General features: G+C 47.0%; 2 protein-coding genes across 10 annotated transcripts in view; one reads left to right on the top strand and one right to left on the bottom strand.

The window, feature by feature from the left end:
• Positions 1–378: 378 nt before the first annotated feature.
• On the top strand, positions 379–22,883 carry LOC116534639 (paired immunoglobulin-like type 2 receptor alpha). 3 transcript variants are annotated; one of them, XM_032255225.1, is made up of 7 exons: positions 379–1,206; positions 1,513–1,920; positions 14,414–14,605; positions 20,418–20,451; positions 21,795–21,844; positions 22,078–22,109; positions 22,612–22,883. In XM_032255225.1, the coding sequence occupies exons 1-7, from the start codon at positions 1,152–1,154 to the stop codon at positions 22,720–22,722; spliced, it is 882 nt and encodes a 293-aa protein (XP_032111116.1). In that variant the 5' UTR covers positions 379–1,151; the 3' UTR covers positions 22,723–22,883. The 3 variants fall into 3 exon arrangements, with proteins under 3 accessions (XP_032111116.1, XP_032111115.1, XP_032111113.1); XM_032255222.1 differs by having other exon boundaries at positions 386–1,206; positions 22,574–22,883; XM_032255224.1 differs by lacking the exon at positions 22,078–22,109 and having other exon boundaries at positions 380–1,206; positions 22,574–22,883.
• A 747-nt stretch (positions 22,884–23,630) lies between these two features.
• The window catches only part of ZCWPW1 (zinc finger CW-type and PWWP domain containing 1), a 26,426-nt gene continuing 22,258 nt past the window's right edge, over positions 23,631–27,798 (bottom strand). For 4 of the 7 annotated variants that reach the window (XM_032255218.1, XM_032255212.1, XM_032255214.1 and 1 more), the window contains 5 exons: positions 26,659–26,725; positions 26,160–26,251; positions 25,315–25,375; positions 24,689–24,823; positions 23,672–24,160 (listed from right to left, as the gene is read on the bottom strand). In XM_032255218.1, coding sequence (XP_032111109.1) covers positions 23,817–24,160; positions 24,689–24,823; positions 25,315–25,375; positions 26,160–26,251; positions 26,659–26,725 — 699 coding nt within the window. In that variant the 3' untranslated portion in view covers positions 23,672–23,816. Of the gene's footprint in view, positions 24,161–24,688; positions 24,824–25,314; positions 25,376–26,159; positions 26,252–26,658; positions 26,726–27,798 lie in introns of all 7 variants that reach the window. The other 3 variants (XM_032255215.1, XM_032255216.1, XM_032255219.1) reach the window with 2 other exon arrangements.

The following is a 27,798-nucleotide window of genomic DNA, read 5'->3' as shown; positions in this document are numbered from 1 at the left end:
GGGTGGGCAGAGCCTCCTACAGAGGGAGCCCTGTGGGCTATCAAAGCTCCCTGCCCCAGTGACCACCTCTGGGCAAAGGCTGGCAGATCCCCTGTTAGAGACGGTCCCAGGACTGTGCGGGGGAGGGGGGCCCACTGCTGCTCTGAGCCTTCACTTCCTTCTGTCCAAGGAAGCTTCTGGATCAGCCAGGAGCTCAGGTGTATGGATGAATGACCTGAGGGGCTGTATGAGGGGACAGCCTCCTGGGGCTCCCCCACCGAGTTCCTGCACTCAGAAGTTGAGGCCCAGAGATTCCGCCCTGTGGCCAGGCCCAGGCATCCTGGTAAAAGGGGCTCCAGTCCAGGACCCACCACTGCAAGTCGCGTGGCCTGGGGCAGGGCTTCTCCAAGCCCCGTTCCCTCCTGTGTAGGGCAGGGAGGTCAGAGGGGACCCTGCAGATCCAGTCTCATGTCTGTGGGTCCAGGGGTAACCTCGAGAAGGCCCAGTCTCTGTGTAGGGGATCATCAGCCCCCTCACCACTTGTGCAAGGTCATGGTCCCTGCACCAAGGGAGCGGGCCTGGGGTGGGAAGAGGCCAGCAGAGCAGTGGTGAGCCGCTGCCAGGGAGGGAGACGGACAAAGGACAGCTAGGGCTCTAGTGCTTGGGCTGGGGGCTAAGTGCCTGTGACCTCCACCATCCCCCTCCTCCTCCTCTCTAAGGACTGAATCTGGGGCACAGCAGGGCAGAGACTCAGGTCTGCCTTTCCTCTCCCTGAAAGAGCCTGCACTGGCCCTGGGCAGAGAGCAGGATGAGAAGTGAGGCTGAGTGAGGTGGGGTTGCAGGGGTCCAGGTGGGAGGAGCCCAGCCAGCCAAGCCCAGGCCCAGCCCCTCAGCAGCAGGACAGGACCAGGGCCCTTGGGCTGCATGACTTGGCATTGACCACAAGGGAGGAACTTTTGCAATAAGGGAAAAGAAGCCGGATGAATAAAGGAAGTGCTGGTCACCCTGGAGGCGCATGGGTTTGGGGGAGGCTCCCGGCCGCCACAGCCCTCTGGGGAGCCTGACCCCAGTTCTCCCCACTCACCTCAACCCCCACGCGGCCCCTCCACAGGGCCCCTCTCCTGCCTGGACGGCTCTGCTGGTCTCCCTGTCCCCTGGAAGAGAGCAAGGCCATGGGTCGGCCCCTGCTGCTGCCCCTGCTGCTGCTGCCACTATTCCTGCAGGCTGGTGAGTGCCCAGGACGGCCCTGGAACCACAGGAAGGGCCAACCTGAGACAAAGATGGGACATCTGGGTGAGGGGCCAGACTACCACCCCAGCAAACAGGGGCAGGTCCCACAGGGATGGGTGCCCCCATCTCCTCCTCCTCCTGCCTCCCCATGCCCAAAGGGTGAGAGACCCAGGCCAGAGGCCACTCCAGCCACCTGTCACACGACAGACTGTGGGTGAAGGTGCAGGAGGGTCTGGGGTCATCTTCTTCCTGTCTAAGGGTGGCTTCAAGGTCTCTCCCTGACTCCCTCCCTTCCTCCTCTAGGTGGCTCCGAAGGATCCAGTCCACGGTACCCCTATGGGGTTACTCAACCAAAATACCTCTCGGCCCCCATGGGTGGCTCTGTGGAAATCCCCTTCTCCTTCTATCACCCCTGGGTGTTAGCCAGACCTCCCAATGTGAGAATATTCTGGAGACGGGACCACTTCCATGGGAATGTCTTCTACCGCACAAGGCCGCATTTCATTCACAAGAATTACTTGGACCGGCTCTTCCTGAGCTGGAAGGAGGGTCAGAAGAGCGGCTTCCTCAGGATCTCGAACCTGCGGAAGGAGGACCAGTCTGTGTATTTCTGCCGAATCCAGCTGGACACACAGACAGATGATGACATAAACAAATCGGAGACGAAGGAGTGGCAGTCCATTGAGGGAACCAAACTCACCATCACCCAGGGTGAGTCCAGCTGTCCTGGCACCTGCCTTGCCCACTGCAGTGAGGCTTTTATGACCACTGGTAATGCTGTCCGCATCATCTCAGACACCACTTCTTCTGACAATCTCTAAGTTCTCTCTGGCCCCTGACACCTCCCCAGGCCTGCTCTGCCACCTCTCCGCTTTTCTCTTCCCCTTAATTATCCCCACATCTGATCTGTTTTCCCTGACCATCTGCCTTACTGTCCCCTCCAGATCCAGCCCCTCACCCACTCCTCAGGCCTCAGCACCTGCCAGACCCTTCAATTATCCTCCATTCTTGCTCCAAACTGGGGCTCTAGCCTGGCCTCTCCCCCATGACCTCCAGGCAGATATGACCTCTCCAGGATGTTGCCTACCTGCTCTTTGTCATTTGTCTACGTCCCCATTGATGCCTCAGGGTGGGCCCCTTACTTTACATCTCCCATAGTCTTGGGGAGGGTCCAGGATCCCACCCCCAGCAAACAAGAGCTCACCTAGGAACCCCCAGCAGGTGACCAATGGCTGACCCTGGGAGCCCTGTAGTCCCTAGGTCAGGCTCCATCAGCTGGGTTTCCATTTACCCACTTCTTTCTCCCCCTCTGCTTCCAGAAGTGTCCTTCAGCTCCTCTCCGACCCGTCTCACCTCTTCCCTCTATCTGTCTCTCCTCCTGCATCCATGCTTTAACATCCTAACTTCTCCCCAGCCCCTGCAGACCCCACTTTTCCTGACAAGCCCCTGTGTTCATCAGAGTGGAGGCACTCTGATCTTGCTACTCTGTCCTTCCCGACACTAAAAGACATATCTACAGAAGCAAAAGCAGCAGACCCCATTCACTGAGGCCCCATGGCATGGCCCTGGCAAATCTCTTCATGTGTATTGTCCTAGTGAACCCTCACCAAGACTCCACAATAGCAAGAGGAGCTGCTATTTTCTTCAGTTTAAAGATAGGGAAACTGAGGCTAACAGAGCCTATACAGCTGCCCTACATCACACTAATGGTACAGATGGGATTTGAAAAGGATGTGAGGGCTGGGCATGGTGGCTCATTCCTGTAATCCCAGCACTTTGAGAGGCCAAGGTGGGTGGATGACTTGAGGTCAGGAGCTAGAGACTAGCCTGGTTAACACGGTGAAAGCCCGTGTCTACTAAACATACAAAAATTAGTCGGGTGTGGTTGCATATGCCTGTAATCCCAGCTACTCAAAAGGCTGAGGCAGGAGAATTACTTGAGGCGCAGGTTGCAGTGAGCTGAGATCATGTAACTGCACTCCAGCCTGGGTGACAAAGTGAGACTGTCTCAAAAAAAAAAGAAAAGAAAAGAAAAGAAAGAAATGGTGAACTGCAGACTTTCTTCTTTCTCTCCTAACCTCTAGCTACAGGGCCTCGCCTATTGAACTGACCATAGTGTTCGCCTTCACCTACTTTCGAACCTAGTGATGGGATGTGTTAATAGATCTTCTCTTTTATTCAGAAAGGGGATCAGGGGAATTCGAGCCTAGGTTTATCTGTCTCCAGAACAGTGGGGTAAGGGGAGTTTCTCCCAGGCCCAGGCAGTAAGGGGGTACATTGTCTGTAGAAAATGTTGTAGGAAACTAATAATCAGCCAAGTGGGTTTGTTTTTTCGAATCACCTGCGCTGGCAATCCTAAACAATGCCAGGGATAAGTTACTCTTCCCTGCTAGGACAGACACTCTCGCTGCCCCCACCCTGGTAAACCACTGTGCCGTCTTAACCACTGTGTTGGTTTTGGAGCAGATGGAGAGCAGCTCCACAATCCAAATGAAGCAAGACAGCCTTGAACTTTGATTTCCTATGTATTTCCTTAAATGGTCTTTTTTAAAAGATCTGAGTTTTTCTCAGGCCTTTCTTCCTCTTTGCTTAACTCCTACTTGCTTTCCTCATTTCTCTGTGTTGGTCAGATTTGTAGGTTTTTTCCCCCAATAAATTGTTTTTCCAATTAATTGAATATTCATGATTATCAAAGCAACAAAATACAGGAAAGTAATAAAAAGTAAAAATTGTTTTTGTTTTTTTTTTTTAGACGGAGTCTCGCTCTGTCACCTAGGCTGGAGTGCAATGGCACCATCTCAGCTCACTGCAATCTCCACCTCCCCAGTTCAAGTGATTCTCCCGCCTGAGTTTCTCAAGTAGCTGAGATTACAATTATTTTTGTAGAGACAGAGTTTCACCATGTCAGCCAGGCTGGTCTCGAACTCCTGACCTTGTATCTGCCTGCCTCGGCCTCCCAAAGTGCTGGGATTACAGGCATCAGCCACCTTGCCTGCCTTTTTTTTTTTTTTTTTTTTTTTTGAGACAGGGTCTCACTCTGTAACCTAGGCTGGAGTGCGATCATGGCTTACTGCAGTGTCTACCTCCCAGGCTCAGGTGATTCTCTTGCCTCAGCCTCCCAAGTAGCTGGACTATAGGCACGCACCACCATACCTGGCTAATTTTTGTATTGTTTTTGTAGACATGGGATTTTGCTATATTGCCTAGGCTGCTTTCAAACTCCTGAGCTCAAGTGATCCACTTGCCTTGGCCTCTCAAAGTGCTGGGATACAGGCGTAAGCCACTGTGTCTGACAAAAAGTTTTTAATCCAACTGAAGTTCCATCATGCTAAGATATAACACACTAAAGGAATACTTGTAGGAGATATAACTAAGTTTGTTGTTGGCTTATTAATGTTTTTTACATAATTTTACTTTTGTAACCAAACTTAATTGTGTTGTTCTTTATCACTTTTCCATTTTATTTCTAAGCACAAAAATCCCAATTACCATTAGAGGTTGAACATATTGGCCAGACACGTGGCTCACAGCTGTAATCCCAGCACTTTGGGAGGCCAAGGTGAGCGGATTACAAGGTCAGGAGCTCAAGACCAGACTGGCCAACATGGTGAAACCCATCTCTACTAAAAAATACAAAATTTTTCTGGGCATGGTGGCTTGTGCCTATAATCCCAGCTACTTGGGAGGCTGAGGTAGGAGAATTGCTTGAACCGGGGACCTGGGAGGTGGAGGTTGCAGTGAGCCGAGATCGCGCCACTGCAATCTAGCCCGGCCTACAGAGCGAGACTCCATCTCAAAAAAAGAAAAAATAGAAAAAAGAAAGTGTCTCTACTAAAAACACAAAAATTATCTGGGTGTGGTGGTGCACGCCTGCAGTCCAAGCTATTCAGGAGGCTGAGGCAGGAGACTTGCTTGAACCCAGGAGTTGGAAGAGGTTGCAGTGAGCCAAGATCATGCTACCGCATTCCAGCCTAAGCGACAGAGCAAGACTGTCTCAAAAAAAAAAAGAAAATGTTTAGATTTCTTAATTTAAAAATAATTTGAATGATTTGATTTTTCACAGTAAAACTTTTTAATGTAGTGAGAATTTATTTTGGTATATGGCATAAACAGCTAAATTGATTTTTTTTTTTTTTTTTTTGAAACAGAGTCTCGCTCTGTCACCAGGCGCCAGGCTAGAGTGCACAGGTGCAATCTCGGCTCACTGCAACCTCTGCCTCCTGGGTTCAAGCAATTCTCCTGCCTCAGCCTCCTGAGTAGCTGGGACTACAGGCACATGCCACCACACCCAGCTAATTTTTGTATTTTTTAGTAGAGACGGCGTTTCACCATGTTGGCCAGGATGATTTTCAATCTCTTGACCTCATGATCCGCCTGCCTCGGCCTCCCAAAGTGTTGGGATTACAGGTGTGAGCCACCGCATCTAAATTGATCTTTATATGAAGTAATTAATCAGTTGTCCCGACCCCATTTATTGAATTTTTATCTGTTTCTCTATTGATAATTAGGCCTGGTTTTAAAAATATTTTTGTAGAAAAGCATCCATTTCTAGTCAGTAAATTCTGTTTCACTGATCTGTCTTTTCTTACCTCAGCACACAGGTTTAGTGATTGTAACTTTATCACGTTTCAGTGGCTAAGAGTATTTCCATCTCAAACATATTACTCCTTCCTCAAGAACTTTTTTAGGCTGGGCACAGTGGCTTCATGCCTGTAATCCCAGCACTTTGGGAGGGTGAGGATGAAGATCTCTAGAGCCCAAGAGTTTGAGACTTAGCTTGGGCAACATAATAAGATCCCATCTCTACCAAAATAAATAAATAAATAAATAACCAGTTGTGGTAGCGCACACCTGTGATCCCAGCTACTCAAGAAGTTGAGATGAGAGGATCACTTGAGGCTAGGAGGTTGGAGGCTGCAGTGAGCTGTGATTTCACAACTGCACTCCAGTCTGGGTCACAGAGGAAGACCCTGTCTTAAAAAACATAGTAAAACAAAAAACTTTTTTATTCTTGCTTGCCTTTTCCTTCCCAAATGTTAGAATAAGTTTGTTCAGGAAAAAAACAAAACAAACCACTCTTTTAAATCACAGTTGCATTAAACCTATAACACAATTGGGAGAAACTGAAGGCTGGGCATCGTGGCTCACACCTGTAATCCCAGCAGGTGGCTGAGGCAGGCAGATCACCTGAGGTCAGGAGTTCGAGACCAGCCTGGCCAACATGGTGAAATCTCATCTCTGCGTGGTAGTGCATGCGTGTAACCCAGTTACTCGGGAGGCTAAGGTGGGAGAATCTCTTGAACCCAGGAGGTGGAGGTTGCAGTGAGCCAGATCATGCCACTGCACTCCAGCCTGGCCAGCAGAGCAAGACTGTGTCTCAAAATTAAAAAAAAAAAAAAAAAGCTGGGCATGGTGGCTCATGCCTGTAATCCCAGCACTTTGGGAGACCAAGGCGGGCGGATCACTAGGTCAGGAGTTCATGATCAGCCTGGCTAATATGATGAAACCCTGTCTCTATTAAAAATCCAAAAAAATTAGCCAGGTGTGGGTGGCCTGTGCTTGTAGTCCCAACTGCTCAGGAGCCTGAGGCAGAAGAATCATTTGAACCTGGGAGGCAGAGGTTATAATGAGCCGAGACTGTGCCACTGCACTCTAGCCTGAGCAACAGAGTGAGACTCCATCTCAAAAAAAAAAAAAAAAAAGAGGGCCGGGCGCGGTGGCTCAAGCCTGTAATCCCAGCACTTTGGGAGGCCGAGGCAGGTGGATCACGAGGTCAAGAGATTGAGACCATCCTGGTCAACACGGTGAAACCCCGTCTCTACTAAAACTACAAAAAATTAGCTGGGCATGGTGGCACGTGCCTGTAATCCCAGCTACTCAGGAGGCTGAGGCAGGAGAATTGCCTGAACCCAGGAGGCAGAGGTTGCAGTGAGTCGAGATCGCGCCATTGCACTCCAGCCTGGGTAACAAGAGCGAAACTCTGTCCCAAAAAAAAAAAAAAAAAAAATTTATGTGTAAAATCTGGCCAAGACAGTGGGTTATATGCATGTTTACCACCACTCCCCTCAGAGTCTACTAAAATGACAGCGAAGGGAATTTTTTAAGATAGAAATCATCAAGAACAAGAAATATATGAACTGGATGTACAAAAGCAAAATTTGAGAAACTTGAAACAGACTAATGGAATTCGTTTAGGAGCCTAGAGGAGCTAAACCCTAAGCCAGTGTTGGGAAACTCAGAAGAATGACAATTATACCACAGAACTCTGTAAAGGTTCAGTAATGCTGGCCCCAAGTACCCCAGAGAGAAGGAATAAAGATGGGTTTGAAAACTAGAGGATATTGAAAATCTGCTTCAGAAGCGGGGAAACCTCCATTCCCTATTCCCCTACCCTAGCCAAAGACTAGAGGTTTGCTTTCCAGAATAGATGAACCAGAGGGCCTCTGGGGGAGAAACCCAGGAATAACTGGCAAGGCAATTGGGGTCTGGTCCTCATACTGAATCCCCCAGCACCGGGGACTATACCCTGGCCTCAGCTGTGTCTGGGAAGCCTGAGGCTAGAGTCCCTATATGATTAAATGAAACAAACTTCTCCCATGAAATACAAAGAAGAAAACAGGAGAAACAAAAAGAGGAACCTGGAAGAAACCAAAACAGTTCAGGGAGAATGAAACTTTAAAATAGCAGCATTTCCTTCTACTCAGAAAGTTAAGAGACCTCGTGCATGTGATAAAAGAGGGTGCTTTACAACGGAACTTGCCAGCCACAAAGAAAGCTCTTGGAAATTAAAGATACAATAGCAAAAATAAAAATTCCATTAAAGGACTGAGCATGGTGGCTCACATCTGTAATCCCAGCACTTAGGGAGTCCAACACAGGAGGATTACTTGAGGCCAGGAGTTCAAGACCAGTCTGGGCAACATAGCAAGACTCTGTCTCTATAAAAAAATAAAATTTAAAAATTAGCTAGGTGTGGCCTGGTGCGGCTCATGGCTATAATCCCAGCACTTTGGGACGTGAGCTACCACACAAGGTCAACCTTAGCTTCGCTTGAAGTCAGGAGTTAGAGACCAGCCTGCCCAACATAGCAAAACCCTGTGTCTAATAAAAATATTTTAAAAATAAGCTGGGTGAGGTGGTGCGCACCTGTAATCCCAGCTGCTTGAGAAGCTGAGACAGGAGAATCGTTTGAACCCGAAAGGTGGAGTTTCCAGTGCGTAATGGCACGTGCCTGTAGTTCCAGCTACTCAGAAGGCTGAGGCAGGAGGATCACTTGAGCCTGGGAGGTCAAGGCTGCAGTACCTGTGATCCCACCACTGCACTCCAGCCTAGGTGAAAGAGTGAGATCCTGACTCAAAAAAACAAAAACAAAAACAAAAAAAAAACCACCACCACCACCAAAACAAACAAAACGACAATAACCAAAAATGCTCCCAAGGATGAACTTTTGAGTGTGGGAAAAAATATATAAATGATCAATTCTGTATATGTGTCAGGTGATGGTGAAAAGAGAAAAGAAGAGAATTTTAGTGGAGTGAGTGAGACAGAGATTGCTAAGGGTGGCCCTGTATTCACATTGAACAGGGAAGGCTGCTGTAAGATGAAGCAGAGCCTGCAGGGTAACTGGGGAGGCCTTAGAGTGAGGCTTAGTTTGCGAAACCAGTCAGGGACAGGGAGGCACTGTGGGATCAGCAGCAGGCCAGAAGAGCAAGGGGAAGGAGCCCAGAGAAGACTGGAATGTGTAGAGAGGAGCCGTGTCCTCTGGAGTCAGAAGTTACAGGGCAAGAAAGCTCACAGATGGGGTCCCACCAAAGCCAGCTCCAAAGGCACAACACATGGATAGAAGAGCTGGGGAGTGGACCTGGAGAAGACTCAGGAAGAGCCAGCCTAGACACAGATTGGTAGAACATGACGAGGAGGTTGGGAAAAGAATGTTCCAGTCACGCGGGACAAGTGTGGCTGGAGCCAAAGGGAAGAAGCAGAGGGTGGCAGGAGGTGGGGCAGACCCTGTGTGGCTTTGAAAGCCAAGGAAACAACTCACTTTTGCTCTGAGTGCCATGGGAGCTAGTGAGGGTTTCCTGCTGGAGTGCCGAGATCCAACTCACACCTTTATTTACTTTTTTTTTTTTAGACGGAGTCTTGCTCTGTCACCAGGCTGGAGTGCAGGGGCCTGATCTCAGCTCACTGCAGTCTCTGCCTCTGGATTCAAGTGATTCTCCTGCCTCAGCCTCCAGAGTACAGGCATGTGCCACCACACTCAGCTAATTTTTGTATTTTTGGAAGCCAGTCTGGGCAACATAATAGAACCCTGTCTCCCCAAAAAATAATTTTTTTTTTTGAGATGGAGTCTCACTCTGTCACCCAGGTTGGAGTACAGTGGCATGATCTTGGCTCACTGCAACCCCTGCCTCTGTGCTCCAATGATTCTTCTGCCTCAGCCTCCCAAGTAGCTAAGACTGCAAATAAGCACCACCATACCTGGATAATTTTTTCTGTATTTTTAGTAGAGATGGAGTTTCACCATATTGCCCACACTGTCCACTAAAAATTTTTTTAAATTATTTGGGCATGGTGGTGAGCCACCATACCCAGCCTATGCCTTTTGTTTTTTTGCGGAGTTTCACTCTTGTCACCCAGGCTGGATGAGGTGGCACAATCTCGGCTCACTGGAATCTCTGCCTCCCAGGTTCAAGCTATTCTGCTTTAGCCTCCTGAGCAGCTGGGAATACAGGCACGCGCCACCATGCCCAGCTAATTCTTGTATTTTTAGTAGAGACCATTTTGGCCAGGCTGGTATCCTCAGCCTCCCAAAGTGCTGAGATTACAGGCACTACCCACCGCACCCAGCCATTTAACTTTTTTTTTTTTTAGCTGCTCCTTGCAGAGCAGGGCTAATTCCTAGGCATTGTGCTCCAAATCAGCAATGCCTTTTTAAATGGCTGCATGCATCCCATGGTAGTGATATATCATTATTTATTTATTTGCTGTTCTATTTGAAGACAGTTAAGTTGCTGCCACATCACAAACTATGCTATAAAGAACATCATCCTTCAACACATGCCTTTGAATACTTGGGCAAGCATTTGCATAGGAGAAGTTCCCAGGACTGCAACAAAGGATACACATAGGTCTTTTACATTTTGATACATCTTCCCAAATTACATTCCCAAAGATTCTGCCCATTTTTACTCCCATTGTGCATGACAGTTCCTCTCTCTCTAAACCCTGGCCAATACTGGGCATTTTCCTCTACTCAGGTCAGTTTTTGAAATGGTCTCTTTTATTACTCTGCATTTTTAAAAATTTTGGTTTTTGCTGGGCGTGGTGGTTTACACCTGTAATCTCAGCACTTTGCGAGGCTGAGGCGGGTAGATCACTTGAGGTCAGGAGTTTGAGACCAGCCTTGTCAACATGATGAAACTCTGTCTCTACTAAAAATACAAAAATTAGCTGGGCATGGTGGTATGTGACTGTAATCCCAACTACTTGGAAGGCTGAGACACAAGAATCCCTTGAATCCAGGAGGTGGAGGTTGCAGTGAGCTCAGGTGCACCACTACATTCCAGCCTAGTTGACTGAGTGATACTCCATCAAAAAAAAAAAAAAAGGAAAAAATTTTGTTTTTGAGACAGCGTGTGTTGCCCAGACTGGAGTGCAATGGCACAATCAGTGATCACTGAAGTTTCAACTTCGTGGGCTCAAGCGATTCTCCCTCCTCCACAGGCTCCTGAGTAGCTGGAACTACAGGCATGCACCACCACACCCAGCTAATTTTTGTATTTATCACAGAGATGGTGGGCAGGGGGGTGGTCTCACTATGCTGGTCTCAAACTCCTGGGCTCAAGTGATCTGCCCACCTCGGCCTCCCAAAGTGCTGAGAGTATAGGCATGGCCACATTGCCCAATTTAAAAAAACACACACACAAAAAAAAACTTTTGAATGGATATTAGCATTAGGATTATGGTATTATTTTATAAAATGGATTTGAATTGCATAGTTTTCCATCTTTATGTTCTGGAAACTTCTATATGGGAATTATATATTCCTTAAGGTTTTTTTTTTTTTTTTTTTTTCCTTGGAGACGGAGTTTCGCTCTTGTTACCCAGGCTGGAGTGCAATGGCGCGATCTCGGCTCACCGCAACCTCCGCCTCCTGGGTTCAAGCAATTCTCCTGCCTCAGCCTCCTGAGTAGCTGGGATTACAGGCACGCGCCACCATGCCCAGCTAATTTTTTTGTAGTTTTAGTAGAGACGGTGTTTCACCATGTTGACCAGGATGGTCTCGATCTCTTGACCTCGTGATCCACCCGCCTCGGCCTCCCAGAGTGCTGGGATTACAGGCTTGAGCCACCGCGCCCGGCCTCCTTAAGTTTTTATAAGAACTTATTCATAAAACTTCCTAAGCATGGAGACCTCATGAAAGGTAGTTCTTTCATAGCATTCTCAATTTCTTCTTTGTCTACTAATCAGTTAACCCATTTATGCTGGGGGCTGCAATTTTTTGTGTGTGAAAAATCAGACCTTGGCAATGACCTTGAGCAGTAGGATATAAATAACTCCCACAAGCTTAGCATTCCAATAATGGAATATTAGGTGTAAATAGCTGAAAGTATACTACATTTTTTGTTTGTTTTTTGAGACGGAATCTCGCTCTGTCGCCCAGGCTGGAGTGCAGTGGCGCAATCTCGGCTCACTACAACCTCTGCCTCCCAGGTTCAAGTGATTCTCCTGCCTCAGCCCCCCAAGTAGCTGGGATTACAGGCCTCCGCCAACACACCAGGCTAATTTTTGTATTTTTAGTAGAGACAGGTTTCACCATGTCGGCCAGGCTGGTCTCAAACTCCTGACCTCAGGTGATCACCCACCTCGGCCTCTCAAAGTGCTGGCATTACAGGCATAAGCCACTGCACCCAGCCCCAAGGTGTACTACCTCTTAAATCAATTTCAAAAAATAATCACTGAGGCTGGTCCCAGAGGCTCATGCTTGTAGTCCCAGCAAAACAGGAGGTTAGGGTGAGAGGACTGCTTGAGCCCAGGAGATGAAGGCTAAAGTGAGCAATGATTGCACACTCTAGCCTGGGCAACAGAGCAAGATCCTATCTCAGAAAAAACCCAAAAGACACCCATTTCACAGAGATTTTAACATTTAACAGCCTATAACTGAGCATATACTCATGATTGCAACTGGCTTTTGTTGTCATTAGATTTGCTAGTCTTGTCTATCTTCTTGTTCATTGCTCCTTTAAATAACTAGTTTCTGCATTTATTTTGCCTGTGGCTATCTGTTCTCTAATAAATTTATGCCGTCATAACTTTTCATTAATATCTTCCTCTGAGTTTCCTTACAGTTGGCTCCTGTTTGGGGTATTTTTTTTGAAACTGAATATTTTATTTGTTTTAAAAAATTCTTCCCATTTTAAATAATAAAAGCATTTCATACTATGAATTTAGCTTAGAGTGTTGCTTTAGTAATACTCCAGAGTTTTTTTTAAAAATATGTACTGCTCTAGTTTTTATTTTCTAAATATTACGTTATTACATATGTTTCCTTTATTTAATTTTAAAATGTTTAAATCCCCAATCAAGACATAGTATTTACACTTTTATTAATTTCTCTTAAGAGTGGATGAAGATTTTAGTCCATACTGACTTGAAGATATCCATAATGTGGATGCCTGATTTTCTTTTCCTGGATGCCCGATTTTTTTTTCCTGTTGCTGAGTACTATGTCAATTTTTTAAGGGTATATGAAACATCTATAAAGAAGGTATAACCTGTTTGTAGGACCTGAAGGTCAATATATATTAATGGTACCTTAAAAACATATTTTCAATATACACTAGGTTTTTTATAGATGTGTTCTCACTTACTAAGACAATACTGGCCTGGCATGGTGGCTCACGCCTGTAATCCCAGCACTTTAGGAGGCTGAGGCAGGCAGATCACCAGAAGTCAGGAGTTGAAGACCAGCCTGATCAACATGGTAAAACCCCATTTCTACATTTAAAAAAATATATTAAAATGAGCCAAGTATGGTGGTGTGTGCCTGTGATCCTAGCTACTCAGCAGGCTGAAGCAGGAGAATCACTAGAACCCAGGAGGAAGAGGCTACAGTGAGCCGAGACTCCACCACTGTACTCCATCCAGCCTGGGCGACAGAGCAAGCCTCTGTCAAAAAAAAAAAAAAAAAAAAAAAGACCACCATCCTGTAAAAAGACATACTGTATGATTCAGCTAATATGAGGTACTTACAGTCGTCAAACTCAGAGACAGAAAGTAGAGTGGTAGAAGGGTGGTTGCCAGGGACTGCGGGACACAGGAATGGGGAGTTGATGTTTAATGTGTTAAATGTTTCCACTGAGGAAGATACAAAGGTTCTGGAGTTGGATGGTGTGATGGTTGCACAGCACTGTGAATGAGCTTGGTGCCACAGAATGGTGCATGTAGAAATGGTTAAAATGACATATTTTATGTGACCTGTATTTGCAGTAACAGACTGTTTTTGATCCTGCAATTTAGTTATCCCTATTTGTGAGTGAGGAGATGAGGTTCTGAGGTCACCCTGCTGATAACTGGCGTAGAATCAGGATTTAAACTGAGTTGCCTGCTAAACTGAATTTGAGGAGGAAGAAATAAAAAGAAACAATAGAAAAAGGAAGGAAGGAAGAAAGGAGGGAGGGAGGGAGGGAAGGAGGGAAGGAAGGGGAAAGGTAAGGAAAAGGAAGGAAAGGAAAAATAATATAAAATGAGGCCGAGCATGGTGGCCATGATTGTAACCTCAGCACTTTGGGAGGCTGAGGCAGGTGGATCACCTGAGGTTGGGAGTTCAAGACCAGCCTGACCAACATGGAGAAACCCCATCCTACTAAAAATACAAAATTAGCCGGGTGTGCTGGTGCATGCCTGTAATCCCAGCTACTTGGGAGGCTGAGAATCGCTTGAACCCAGGAGGTTGTGGTGAGCAGAGATCACATCATTGCACTCCAGCCTGGGCAGTAAGAGTGAAATGCCGTCTCAATAATAATATAAAATGAACTGAGTCATCTGCATTAAAAGCTGTTAGCATTTTACCCTGTTCTGTGTTCCCTGTGTGGGCTTCAGAGAGGAGTTTCCTCACCAATAATGTTCTCCAATGTAGAAAGCAGCACACCATGCCTTCACCCAGATGCCCACGCCCCCAGGCTCATTCCTCATCTCTTCCCAGCTGTCAAGACCATCACCTGGAGACCCAGCAGCACAACCACCACAGCCAGCCTCGGAGTCACAGAGGTCAGAGGGCACTCAAAGTCCTGGCACCTAAGCCTGGAGACTACTGTGTGGGTGGCAGTGGCTGTCACTGCACTTGGAATCATGATTTTGGGACTGATTTACCTCTTCTGGTGGAGGAGAAGAAAAGGTAAGTGCCCAGGACCTACCTCCTCTCCATGCCTCCGGGGGGCGGGGGTTTCCTCAGAGCCCACCTGCAGCTAAGGTGCTTCTGAAATATACAGACCCTGCCAGCTCCCCTGAAGCTCACTGAGGCCGACACTGTGGCCTGTGCTGGGGCATCTGCAATGAGGGCTTCTGCAGTGGAGCAGTACAGGGTCACATGTGAGAACCCCCAGCCCTCTCCACACAGCCAATTCCCCCAACCTGTTCTTCTCTCTCAGTCATTACTCATCCACCGTCCCGAGGTTCCGGGGGAGGGGAGAGTCTGCCCTGGGAAAAGGACAGAGAGAGCAGAAAAGACAGGAAGTAGGCTGAGCTCAGCACACTGGCCAACTGGCCACCTGCCACAGCCTGGCTTGAAACTGGAGAAGGAAAGCAGATGAAGCATAAACCACAGACTCTGCTCTCGGAGAACTGGGGGTGTGGGGTTGTCAGTTGCCTCAAGGACTAATTGCTTCATTGAGAAAGAACTATGGTAGTCCAGTTGAGCCCAGGAGTGTGAGACCAACCCCACCAACATGGTGAAACCTCATCTCTACTAGAAAAACAAAAATTAGCCAGGTGTGATGGTGCATACCTGTAATTCCAATTATTGGAGAGGCTAAGGTGGGAGCATTGCTTGAGCTTGGGAGGTGGAGGTTGCAATGAGCCACGATCACGCCACTGCACTCCAGCCTGGGCAACAGAGTGCACCCCATCTCAAAAAAAAAAAAAAAAAAAAAAGAAAGTCTTCAGTGAAAGAAGATTTGCCTTATCAGCTATGAAAGCACAGAGGGGAGAAGCATGGGATCAGGGCTGCCTGCAGTCAGATCCTGGCCTCATACCCTCACCAGGGAAGTAGTCTTGCTAGTACAAAGGTTGTGGGCCTCAACTTCCTCATGGGAAAAGGGAGTGAAGATAGTACCTACATGGGGTTGTCCTGACAATTAAATATACTGTGTTTAGAATAAATCTTAGCAGAGGGTGTGTACACATGAGCATCAACACTTAGAATGATTCAACAGTGGGCATTAAAACCAGGCAACACTGGCTCTCATGGGAGCACCATTGTATGAATACATTTAAAACAAAAGACAAAACGGTGCAATATTGGCATACACAGATAAAGCAATGGAAGTAAAGAGGAAAACCTAAGTATAAGAGAATGAAAACAGACCCAAATATATGTGGGAATTTAGTTGGTTAAAAGGTTTCTAATCAATGGGGAAAGATGAGCAATTCAATGAATGGTGCTGGACCTATTCAGTAGCCATCTGAGAAAAAATAACATTATCTCCTTAACTCATAATTTGTACCAAAATAAATTCCACAGGGATAAAATATTTAAATGAGAAAAAAAAACCCTAGTATCAGAAGAAAATGTGAGATTATTTCATGACCACAGAGTAGAGACAGTCTTCCTCAGCATGACCAAACTCAAAAGCCATGGATTAAAACATTAAAATCTGGCCAGGCGAGGTGGCTCGCACCTGTGATCCTACCACTTTGGGAGGCAGAGGTGGGTGGATCACTCGAGGTCAGGAGTTCGAGACCAACCTGGTCAACATGATGAAATCCCCACTCTACTAAAAATACAAAAATTAGCTGGGCATGGTGGTTTGCCCCTGTAATCCCAGCTATTCGGGAGGCTAAGGCAGGAGAATCACTTGAACCCAGGAAGTGGAGGTTGCAGTGAGCTAAGATCATGCCACTGCACTCCAGCCTGGGCAACAGAGCGAGACTGTCTCAAAAAAAAAAAAAAAAAAAAAAAAAATCAACCACTTATTTTTTTTTAAATTCTACATAACAAAAACCACAGTGCTTTTCTCCTGAGAATGAGTAAGAGGGTCAGAGAACTGAAGAGAAAGTTTGACATAGTCACTGAGGAAATGGGAAGTGGAGTCTGAGAGTTCAGCTCAGATGAGAAACTGTAAATCCATAACAGCAGTGTTATGCATGGCTGCATTTTTCCCTAGAAGTTGTCCACAATTCAGATTTTGAGACCTTAGTGATTTGTGTTGGTCAGGAATTGTCAGTTGCTACCATCAGGGACCAGAAGTAACAGTGGCTTAAACAAGACAGAGTTGGGTTATTTTTTCCTCCTGTAAACATATCTGGAAGCTGGCAGCAGAGGCCACTGTTCTTAGACACTCAGGTTCCTACGTTTCTGATTCACCAGCCCTGATGCTGACTTCTGTCCTGAAGGTTGCCTCATGGCCCAAGATGGCTGCAAAGAGTCCAGTTACTATTCCTGGGTTCCTGGCAAGAAACAGGAGGAAGAAAGAAAGGGAAAAAAATACTAGGCCCCAACTGTCTGTTCCCTTTAAAGAGTTTTCCTGAAAGACCTAACAACAACTTCTGTTTATATCTTATTGGCTAGAATTTGGTCACGTATCCCACAGCTATCTGGAGGGGGGACCCTCCCACTCCAAATACAATTAATTTTCTATAACTAAGAAGAATTGAATAGATATTGGGTAATCAAATAGCATTTCTGCCATAAGACACCCCCAGGATTAGAGATTTGCCAGCTAAGTGTGACAGAATGACAGGAGATCACAGGTCAAGGAGCTAGCGAGAGAGCAGGAATGGAGAGCAGAGGGATCAGCAGGGAATCTGGATAATCTGTAGAAAAGTAGGTTATCAAGGGATAAGAGTTCAATGAAATCTAAGAACAGGTGTAGTGGGATAATGACAAAAGAGAGCTGGTATACTTCTAAGCTTATTCTGTGAGGGCAGCATTACCGTGATACCAAAGCAAAAGCCACTAAAAGAAAAAAAAACAAAAAAACTACACACCAATAACCCTGATGAATATTGATGTAAAAATCTTCAACAAAATACTAGCAAACTAAATTCAACAACAGAGAAAAAGGATTATATACCATGGGCCAGGCACAAGAATCACTTGAACCTGGGAAACAGAGATTGCAGTGAGCCAAGATTATGCTACTGCACTCCAGTCTGAGCAACAGAGTGAGACTCTGTCTCAAAGGAGAAAAAAAGAAAGAAAAAAAAAAAGATAGATGAATATGCCAATGGAATAGAATACAGAGTCTAGAAATAAACCCTTGTACATGTGGTCAAAAGACTTGACAAGGGTGCCAAGGGCACTTAATGGGCAAAGGATAACCTCTTCAACAAATGACGTTGGGTAAACTGAATATTCATACCAAAGAATGAAGTTGGATCCTTATAACATATAAAAAATTTGACTCCAAATGGATTAAAGACCTAAATGTTAGTTCCCAAACCATAGGGAAAAAGTCTTGTGACACTGGTGATACCAAAAGCACAGGCCACAAAAGAAAAAATAGAAAAATAGGACTACGTTAAACTTAAACATGCTTTTTTTACCAAAGGATACAATCAACAGAATCAAAAGGCAACCTATAGAACAGGGGAAAATATTTGCAAATTATATATCTGATAAGGAACGAATATTTGGAATAAATAAAAACTACAGTTCAACAACAAAAAAAATCAACCCAATGTAAAAGTGGGCAGTGGATTTTAACAGACACTTCTCCAGACAAGATATTTGCTATGGTCTGAATGTGTCTCCTCAAATCATGTATTAGAAACTTAGTCCCCAGTGTGACAACTGGGAGTTAGAGTGTTTTGGGAGGTGCTTAGGTCATGACAGCTCTGCCAGACGAATGGATTAATGCCATTATAAAAAGGGATTTCAGGAGTGGGTTCATTGTCTTCTGATCTTCTGCCATGTGAGGACACAGTAACCCTCCCCTCTGGAAGATACAGCAAAAAGGCCCTCACCAGACACCAGCAAGATGCTGGCACCTTGATTTTGGACTTCCCAGCCTCCAGAACTGTGAGAAATAATTTTGGTTTGCTTTGTTTTACTTTTCAGCAACCTCTTGTCCAACAGAAGAAATAAATTTCTGTTCTTTATAAATTACACAGGCTCAGGTATTCTTATATATATTAGCAGCACAAAATAGACTAAGACAATACACAACTCACCAAGAAGCAGATGAAAATGGCCAACTAATGATCAGATAAATGCAAATCAAAACCACAGAGAGCCATTCCTTACACCCAGAAGGGTAGCTACTATTAAAAATAAATAAATGTGGCCGGGCACAGTGGCTCACACCTGTAATCCCAGCAATTTGGGAGGCTGAGGCGGGCAGATTATGCCATCAGGAGTTTGAGACCAGCCTGGCCAACATAATGAAACCCCAATTCTCCTAAAAATGCAAAAATTAGCCAGATGTGATGGTAGGTGCCTCTAGTCCCAGCTACTCAGGAGGCTGAGGCTGGAGAATAGCTTGAACCCAGGAGGCAGAGGTTGCAGTGAGCCAAGATTGCGCCACTGCACTCCAGCCTGGGTGACACAGCAAGACTGTATCTCTAAATAAATAAATAAAGCAAGCAAGCAAGCTAGCTAGCTACCATATGATCCAGCAATCCCACTTTCGGGTACATACCCAAAAGAACTGAAAAGAAGAATCTTGAAGATATATTTATACACCCATGTTTATAATTAATATTTCAAAGTTCCCAGTCTCAACATTAAAAAAAAAAAAAACAACAAAACATCCTATAGAAGTGGAAGGGGAGGCCCCTGGAGTTGAGAGAAATAGAGAGGCCTGGGCTCAGAAGGTGTCTCTGTGTATTCAGAGCCTTCTCAAGAGGCAGCTAGGTGGAGAGGAGGTCTATGGACCAGGGGCCCAGTGCTTGGGAAACGCTGTAAGGATGCCAGGGGAAATGGCATCCTGGGTTCATGCAATTCTCCTGCCTCAGCCTCCTGAGTAGCTGGGATGAAAGGTGCCCGCCACCACACCTGGCTACTTTTTATAATTTTAGTAGAGACGGGTTTTCGCCATGTTGGCCAGGCTGATCTTGAACTCCTGACCTCAGGTGATCTGCCCCCCTCAGCCTCCCAAAGTGCTGGGATTATCACAGGCATGAACCGCCGCACCCAGCCTAGGTGTTAGGTTGGACGGAGTGAAAGTTGAAACATGAAAATTATACTAGCAGTTAATATTTCAGAGTTTCCAGTCCCAACATTAAAAAAACAAAAAGTCCTGTAGAAGTAGAAGGTGGGGCCCCTGGAGCTGAGGGGTGCCATGAGGTCTGGGCTCACAGAGTGTCTCTGTGGACATGGAGCCCTCCCAGGAGGAGGCTGGGTGGTGGAGAGGATGTCTGTGGACCAGGGGCCCAGTGCTTGGGAAATGCTGCAAGGATGCCAGGGGGACGAGAGGGGCAGGGCACAGTGGGAGAGGCAACAGAGGATTCAGGGTGGGATCAGCCAGAGGGGAGGGAAGGCCGAGCAGTGGCAACAGAACTGGAATAGCCACAAACATGAGTCCCAAGCACCAGGCTCCCAAGGCTGGAGAGCAGACACAGCCACTACCCAGAGCACAGGCGTGGTATCCCCGAGGACCTGGAGGGAGTGAAGGGTGCCTGTGTCAAGGGGAGGGGCGGGGAGGGCAGGGCAGAGAAGGGGGGAGGGGGGAGGGGAGGGGAGGGGAGGGGAGGGGAGGGGAGGGTGATTGAGGGCTCAGTGGTGGAGGGAGCCAGGTTGGGGCTAAGCAGGGAGCTCAAGAGAGCCAAGGAGAGGGTTGGGGTGAGAGGGTCTCAGGAGGTGATGAGGACAACAGGGAGGACAGGTGGGGGACCCAGGGTGCCAGCTGAGTCCCAGGCCCTTCCTGATGGGTTTGGGTGGAACTGCTCTGGTCCCTCTAAGGGAGGGCCTCAGTCTAGGGTGCAGCAGAGAAGGTGGGATGAAGACTGCCATCACCTGGATGCCACCCTGACTGTTGGTCCCCCTACAGGTCAGCAGCAGACTAAAACCACAACCTCAGCCAGGTGAGTGCTGGGCCTCCCCAAGGGGTTGGGGGGGTGCAGGTGTAGGCTGGTTTGGGAAACTGAGTGTGCTGCTAAGAACTCCACAACCCCAGCCTGCCACGGCCATTGTCACATCCCCAACTTACCCATCCTCATCCTCCTTTGTCCTCTAGGGACCAGGCTCTTGACTTCGGGCTTTCTGTTCCCTAAAAACTAGACTAATGGACTCCGGGTTCCAGCACACTCTGAGTCTCTTTTCTGGAGTGCCCATCTGTGTCCTCTGCCTGCCTTTCCTGGTAAACTTTTCTGCTCTTCACCTGCTTCCTCTCAGCCTGGATCTTCCAGCTTTTCCATATTGCCTGCTCTCTGTTCATCTGTCCTGGTTTCCTGCCAAATGTGCCAGGGGGCCCCAGGCTTCCTCTGCGTCCAGCTCCTCTTACCTGTGTTTGCTCAGGAGAGACTCACCAGCCTCTCTCTACCTTGCTCCCCTCTCCAGGCTAGGGCCTCACTTTTCCTTTTTCTGGGCTCTTCCTCTCCATCCTCCCACCATTTTCCTTTCCTTTCCTCTGGCCCCTCCTTTCTGTGCCGGAAGAAGGCCTCACCCCTGCTCTTTCTCCTGCACTGACTTGCCAGCTGCCCTTCTCCCATCCCCCACCAAGTTCCTTCTCCGTCCAGTCACCCAACATGAGCCCCTGATCAGACGACCTGAAATTCACACAATTGGTTTGCTTCTCCCAGTTTAAGCCAAGGCAGTGTCAGCAGAGAGAACAAAGGTTGACGTTTCCTATTTTTCTTCTCCATGTTCCTCTCCCATACCAGCAGCTACCTTAAGACAACCCACCTCAGTGAGCACCGAGGGACCTCTACTAGGCCACACACAAATTGCCTCTAATTCCTCTTCCAAGCAGCCTCTTCTGAGTCTAAAACCATCACACCCATCCTAAGCAGGCTGCGCAGGTTGCAGAGCACCCCCAAAAGAGAACCAGCCCCTAACACATGTCATAAATCTTTTTTAAACATTTTATTTTTGAGCGAGAGTATTGCTATCAGCTAGGTTGGAGTGCAGTGGTGCAATCATAGCTCACAGCCTTGAAATCCTGGGCTCAAGCGATCCTCCCACCTCAGCCTCCTGAGTAGCTGGGACCACAGGCACACATCACTACACCCAGCTAGTTTTTGTATTTATTGTAGAGACTGGGTCTTGCTGTGTTACCCAGGCTGATCATGTACTCCTGGGCTCAAGCAATTGCCATCTGCCTCAGTCTTCCAAAGTGCTAGGATTACAGGTGCGTGAGCCACTGCCCAGCCCACGTCATAACTGCCCAGCCTCTTAACATATTTTCCGTCCTCTTGTTCCCATACAGGGAACCCTTCCAAAACACAGAGGAACTATATGAGAATATCAGGAATGAAGGTGAGTCCTCACTATCATCCTTCCCCAGTTTCCACCCCTGGCCCTTCCTGTTTCCCCAAACAGCCCCTACCTGGGTCCATGCCCCTCTCGGTACTTCCCTCTTTCCATTCCTTGCCCCCACGTGACCCTGGTCCTGACCTAGCAGATAACCTCACTCCTAGAGCCCCCTGCCCATCTCTCTCCCCTGGCTGTCACACCACCTGACCTTGGCACACCTTGCTTTTTATTCCTAGGACAAAGTACAGATCCCAAGCGTAATCCCAAGGTAAGCAGTCAGACCAGGGCCTGAAGGAATTAAAGAGAAGCCTGGGCTGGGCACAGTGGCTCATGCCTATAATCCCAACACTTTGGGAGTCCATGGCGGGTGAATCACCTGAGGTCAGGAATTAAAGACCAGCCTGACTAACATGGTGAAACCCCGTCTCTACTAAATACAAAAAATTAGCCAGGCATGGTGGCCCATGCCTGTAGTCCCAGCTACTTGGGAGGCTGAGGCAGGAGAATCGCTTGAACCTGGGAGGTAGAGGTCGCAGTGAGCCCAGATTATGCCATTGCACTCCAGCCTGGGCAACAAGAACAAAAAAAAAAAGAGAAGCCTGGAAGCCTGGAGAAGGTGGGGTGGAAGGGAGAGGGAGTTTGGTGTGGGGAGGACAGTCAGATTGCAGGCTTGCCACTAAGATGAGGACAGCTCCGTCTCAACTAACGCTTTCTCTTTGGGTTTTGACCCAGGACAACGGCATCATCTATGCCTCCCTTGCCCTCTCCAGCTCCACCTTACCCAGAGCACCTCCCAGCCACCATCCCCTCAAGAGCCCACAGAGCGAGATCCTGTACTCTGTCTTAAAGGCCTAACCAATGGACAGCCCTCTCAAGACTGAATGGTGAGGCCAGGCACGGCGAATGCCTGTAATCCTAGCTCCTCCAAAGCCTGAGGCAGAATAGATTCAGCCCAGGCATCAGAGCCAGCTTTGACAACATAGCAAGATGCCATCTCTAATTAAAAATATATATTAACAATAAAATAACAAATTTTTAAAAATTGTCTTCAAAACTATTTTTGTTAAATCTGCATCCATTAAATTCCAGAGAGAAAGAAGTAAAAAAAAAAAGACTGTATGATGACCTTCTTAGGGTATGCTGTGCTTCCAACAGGAAGGGTCACAGCTTCCAACAATAACCAAGGCCACACAGATGACTTAGAGGCCAGCCAGAGAACTGACAGAAACAGAGCCATCTACTCCAACTCCCTCTTTACCTTCCCAGCCCTTGCCCGTAAAACTAAAAGTACTCCCAAAACTTGCCTGAATGTATGTAAGGAGAAAACTGACATCACCTTCAACTCCTGTCCCTCCCACCGAAAATGAACTCTAACAGATAACTCACACCCAAGACCCTTCCTCCAATACTTTTTTCAGTGACTTCCTCAGGCCAGGGAACATGAGTCCCCAAACGCTGGTAGCCAGCCCAAACCCAAAGCCTGCGCTCAAATCCGATCACAGTCTTCCCTATGATGACAACGAGTACATCAACTCATTTGACACCACTCACAACCCTATAAGGTAGAGGACGCACTTGCTGGAAGATGAAGAGCAGAATCAGGATGGTGAACATGCTTCTCCCCAGGCTACAGAGGTAGCTAGTAAGGAGCCAAGCCCGGATTTTAAACCAGATCTGCCCTTCTCGATGTCCTCCCAGGACTCCAGAACTCAGGTCTTACTGCCTTCCCCAGATGCCTACACTGTACAGGCTCCCACCAGAAGCAGTAATGTGCCACAGTGACACTGAGGAGGGGGAGCAGCCAACAGGGGACAGTTAGAGACCAGCCAAGCCAGCTGACCGTAACCTGCTTTATTAACACAGAAACTACGCAACACACTTGAACTTCATAGACAACGAACACCCCCAGCACTTAGCAACTTCTCCCTCCTGCACCCCAGAGGAGGGAGAACAAGAGGGAGTACAGGAGCACCAGCTACTTCCCAAACAGGGCCACAGGGAAGTCCTTGCCATCACTGTCGCTGTGCTGCAGCTCCCCACTCTGACCCAGCTCTCTCCCAACATCTTCCATGAGTTGCTCCAAGTCCAGGTCACTGGAGGTTTCGTCGTCAAGGGAGACACTTCCAGCCTTCTGGGTCAGGGGTTGCCGGGGTCTGGGCTCTTCTTTTGCAGCTGAGGGGCAGGCCCCCTCACGTGCTGATGGGCCCAGGTCCTTTGGCACTGTTCTAACTTCTTTTCCCTCTGAAAAGCTGGCTGCCAAGGCCTTGCTCTGGGGAGCTTTAAATTTTTTCTTAGGGCCTAAATGAGAAGGTGACAAAGCTGAGAGTCCTATTAGGTCAGCTTATCCTTACCTTTTATAAGTCCAACTCCTATATCTCTATTTCCAAGAAATCTCTGGAAAAGATGACCTTTCTCAGTATAAGGAACATGGACTTTGGGGTCAGAAACAGATTCAAGCTGTCCACGCTATGCTAGACACCAGCCTTGTGCACTTTTTAAATCCTTTGAGCCTTAGTTTTCTGATGTCTAAAATGGAAATATCCAGTGAGAGCCATTGAAAGAATTTAAAGGAACAGACATGGAAGTATCTCTTTAGCCAACCCTTGGCAATACTGAATAAATGTTACTTCTCTTCTACCATTCTACTGCCCCTGGGCCAAATCAAATCAGGAACCATTCTGTTTCTATAGTGTGTACTGGGTACAGTCTGAGATGCCCTTTCATTCTAATTTTCATTTGTTCTGTAAAGTAATGAAAAGCTGTAGAATGGTTAAGAAATGATTCAGGGAGGGAAGATGCTGGCATGCACCTCATTCCCCTTAGTTTTTCCCAGGCCTTGAGCCTTACCTGGCTGGTCAGAATCTGAATTCCCTTGGCCTTCTTTCGTTTCCATTCTGGGTGCAGGAGGAGATGTGGATTTCCTGCCCAGAGGTCTCTTCATTATCTTCCTCTGCAGCGTCCTGCCTCGGCCACCTGCCATGCCTGCATCAACCCCATGCCCCAGGCATGAGGGAAACATGTTTATTTCCCTCTAAATGACAGCTCAGCAAGGGCAGATGGACTCCGAACATTGAGTCTCTGCCCTGCCCCACATTTTATGCTCAGTCTCAATCTAGTGAGTTCTCCTGGTGGCCTCTGGCTCTTTTTCGACACATTTTTCCCCCCAATTCTCTTTTTTTCTTTTACCCCATGGATCGTCTCTTTATAGTTCTCCTCAGAGTCTGCCTTCTCCAGGAGGACATCCTCCTTGGCTAAGAACTTAAAACCTTCCATCTTTCACTTCAGATTTTATAATTCAGTACACAAAAGCAAGGGGGCTCCAGCTCCCCACTGACACTATGGGTGAGTCTTGCCTGTTTTCTCAGGTCCTGGCACTGAGACAGGAAGTGAGGTCCAGCTACCTGCAGACTCGCTCTCTACCATTTCCCTGCCTTAACTGTAGGACGTGCCCCATTTCCTGCTGGCCTGCTTACCTCTTGGCTTGGCTTTTTTGGTCTGTGTTTTGACTTGGTTGCAACTGGGCAAAGTTGGGTCCTGAGGATGGAAAAGGAAGTTTAAAAAAATCATAAATTAAGGCCTCTAACTGTTTTTAACAAAGAAGGATGCTACAGAATGACAGGTGAGCTTTGGGGAATCAAAATAGGTTCTGTGAGCCTGATATTGTTTATATTTATGGCAACACAGAGAAAAATGTGTGGTCACTTTCCTAGTCTGTTGGTATTCATCAATGCAAGGCTTTAGGCACGAAAAAATGAAATAAAACTAGGCCATGAGTATGATAAAAATTGCTTAATTAAAATTTAGAAGAGAAAGTGAAAAATATATATTTCCTATACCTGGAAAACAGATGCTAAGAAAACAAGTGAATAAAAATCCTCCATGTCCATGTAGGGAGAAAGGAGTGGAAACAAACAACTGCTATTCTCTGAATTGCTCCCAGAACAGTCAAATAAATACAGTAGGAACTGAAATGATACTCAAGAAAGCAATTCCTAGAGATGTGGGAAATTAGTGAATAAAGAAGAAAGAAACCCTCAAATATCTGACAATTGGGGCTCCCTCGAGACAGGGACAGGATAGCTCCTTAGTAAATATAAGTCCATACTAACGAGATCCTTACAGGAATCTTCTAAAAGGAAACCCCAAGATCCTTGTCTAAACCATTTTTAAAGCTAATCTTGGCCAAGTGCAATGGCTTATGCCTATAATCCCAGCACTTTGGGAGGCCAAGGTGGGAAGATTGCTTAAGCCCAGGAGTTTGAGACCAGCCTGGGCAACCTGATAAAACTCCATCCTATAAAAATAAAGCTAACCTTACCATTTGCTTTCCCTCCTTTTCTAACTCTTCCTCCTTCTCCTCCTTTTTGTCCAAGCAGGATCCTGGGCTGTTGAACCCAGAGAGCTGTAAGTCTAGAACAGGAAAAGGAAGGAAAGGCTAGCTAAATAATTCCTACCATAAAGCAGTGAGTGAATTAAGCTGATCCCAGAGAATCTGTCTTCTAACTATGCCTTTTGTGTCCAAGTGGTATTTTCTCCATAAAATGTGATCCCAGATTATCACACTTCCACCCTTTTCAAAGTCCATCACTATTCAGCACACCACTCTTCCTTCCCCATCCCGTTTCTCCCATTCCTCTCTCCACTCATCTGCCCATCTATCCTGGATACTGGATCAATAACCTTCATAAGAGCCTCCTATTAAAGTATCCAGAATTAGCCCGATGATAGAGAATATAAAATAAAGAAAAACATGGCTGCTGCCCTCATGAAGGAATCCCTCCCCTCCCTCTCCAGTCCTTAGCCTCCACTTATCCTACCTTTTCTTTCCCCATTACTGTTAGATCCGTTGAATCGGCTCCAGAAACCAAACAAGTTAACCCGTTCCTGAAGGAACCAAGAAACAAAAGCATCATCCACTACTCTTTCAGGGGCAGTTTTTGCCTTCTGTCTTCTGGAATTTAGTTATGATGAAATTCTGATTCATTCTGATACCAATTTTTTTTGTGGGGACAGTGTCTTGCTCTGTCGCCCAGGCTGGAGTGCAGTGATACAATCTTTACTCACTGCAACCTCCTCAGCCCAGGCTCATGATCCTCCTGTCTTAGCCTCCCAAGTAGCTGGGACTGCAGGCATGTGCCACTATGCCTGGATAATTTTTCTATTTTTTGTAGAGACAGGATTTTGCTGTGTTATCTAGGCTGGTCTTAAACTCCTGGACTCAGTGGACCCACCTCAGCCTCTCAAAGTGCTAGGGTTACAGGGGTGGGCCCCGCTCTCCAGCCCTCATTTTCCATACCATTTTCACTTAGAATTACACATTAGGCTTACCTGACCTTTTATGGAGATTAATTAATTATAATCTCTATTTCTAGTTTGTTTCTAATTCAACAAATAAGGAAAACTGGAGGGGAAAATGTCGCCTTTTTTTTTTGAGATTGAGTTTTGCTCTTGTTGCCCAGGCTGGAGTGCAACAGCATGATCTCAGCTCACCACAACCTATGCCTTCCAGGTTCAAGCAATTCTCCTGCCTCAGCTTACTGAGTAGCTGGGATTACAGACATGTGCCACCAAGCCTGGCTAATATTTTGTATTTTTAGTAGAGACAGGGTTTCTCCATGTTGGTCAGGCTGGTCTCAAACTCCCAACCTCAGGTGATCTGCCCACCTCAGCATCCCAAAGTGCTGGGATTACAGGTGTGAGACACCATGCCTGGCCTAATTTCACTGTTTTTTATTCTCCATCCCACCCCCACCAACAAAATTTGAGCATAAAAACTGACTTCACAGAAAAAAGAGGTTAGGGCACTTATATCTGAAACCTGAAATGAAATATGGAGGTCAGATGCCCCCTACCACAAATCATTCTTGTCTGGATTGAGGGAGAATCCCACTTGTCCAAGAGTAGGGAAAGGGCTGGGCGCGGTGGCTCAAGCCTGTAATCCCAGCACTTTGGGAGGC

The sequence above is a fragment of the Sapajus apella genome, unplaced genomic scaffold (genome assembly GCF_009761245.1).
Source record: "Sapajus apella isolate SASKATOON/1434 unplaced genomic scaffold, GSC_monkey_1.0 scaffold88, whole genome shotgun sequence".
Classification (NCBI taxonomy): domain Eukaryota; kingdom Metazoa; phylum Chordata; class Mammalia; order Primates; family Cebidae; genus Sapajus; species Sapajus apella.
The sequence above is the reverse complement of the archived record's forward strand: the minus strand, read 5'-3'. Positions and strand labels throughout refer to the sequence as shown.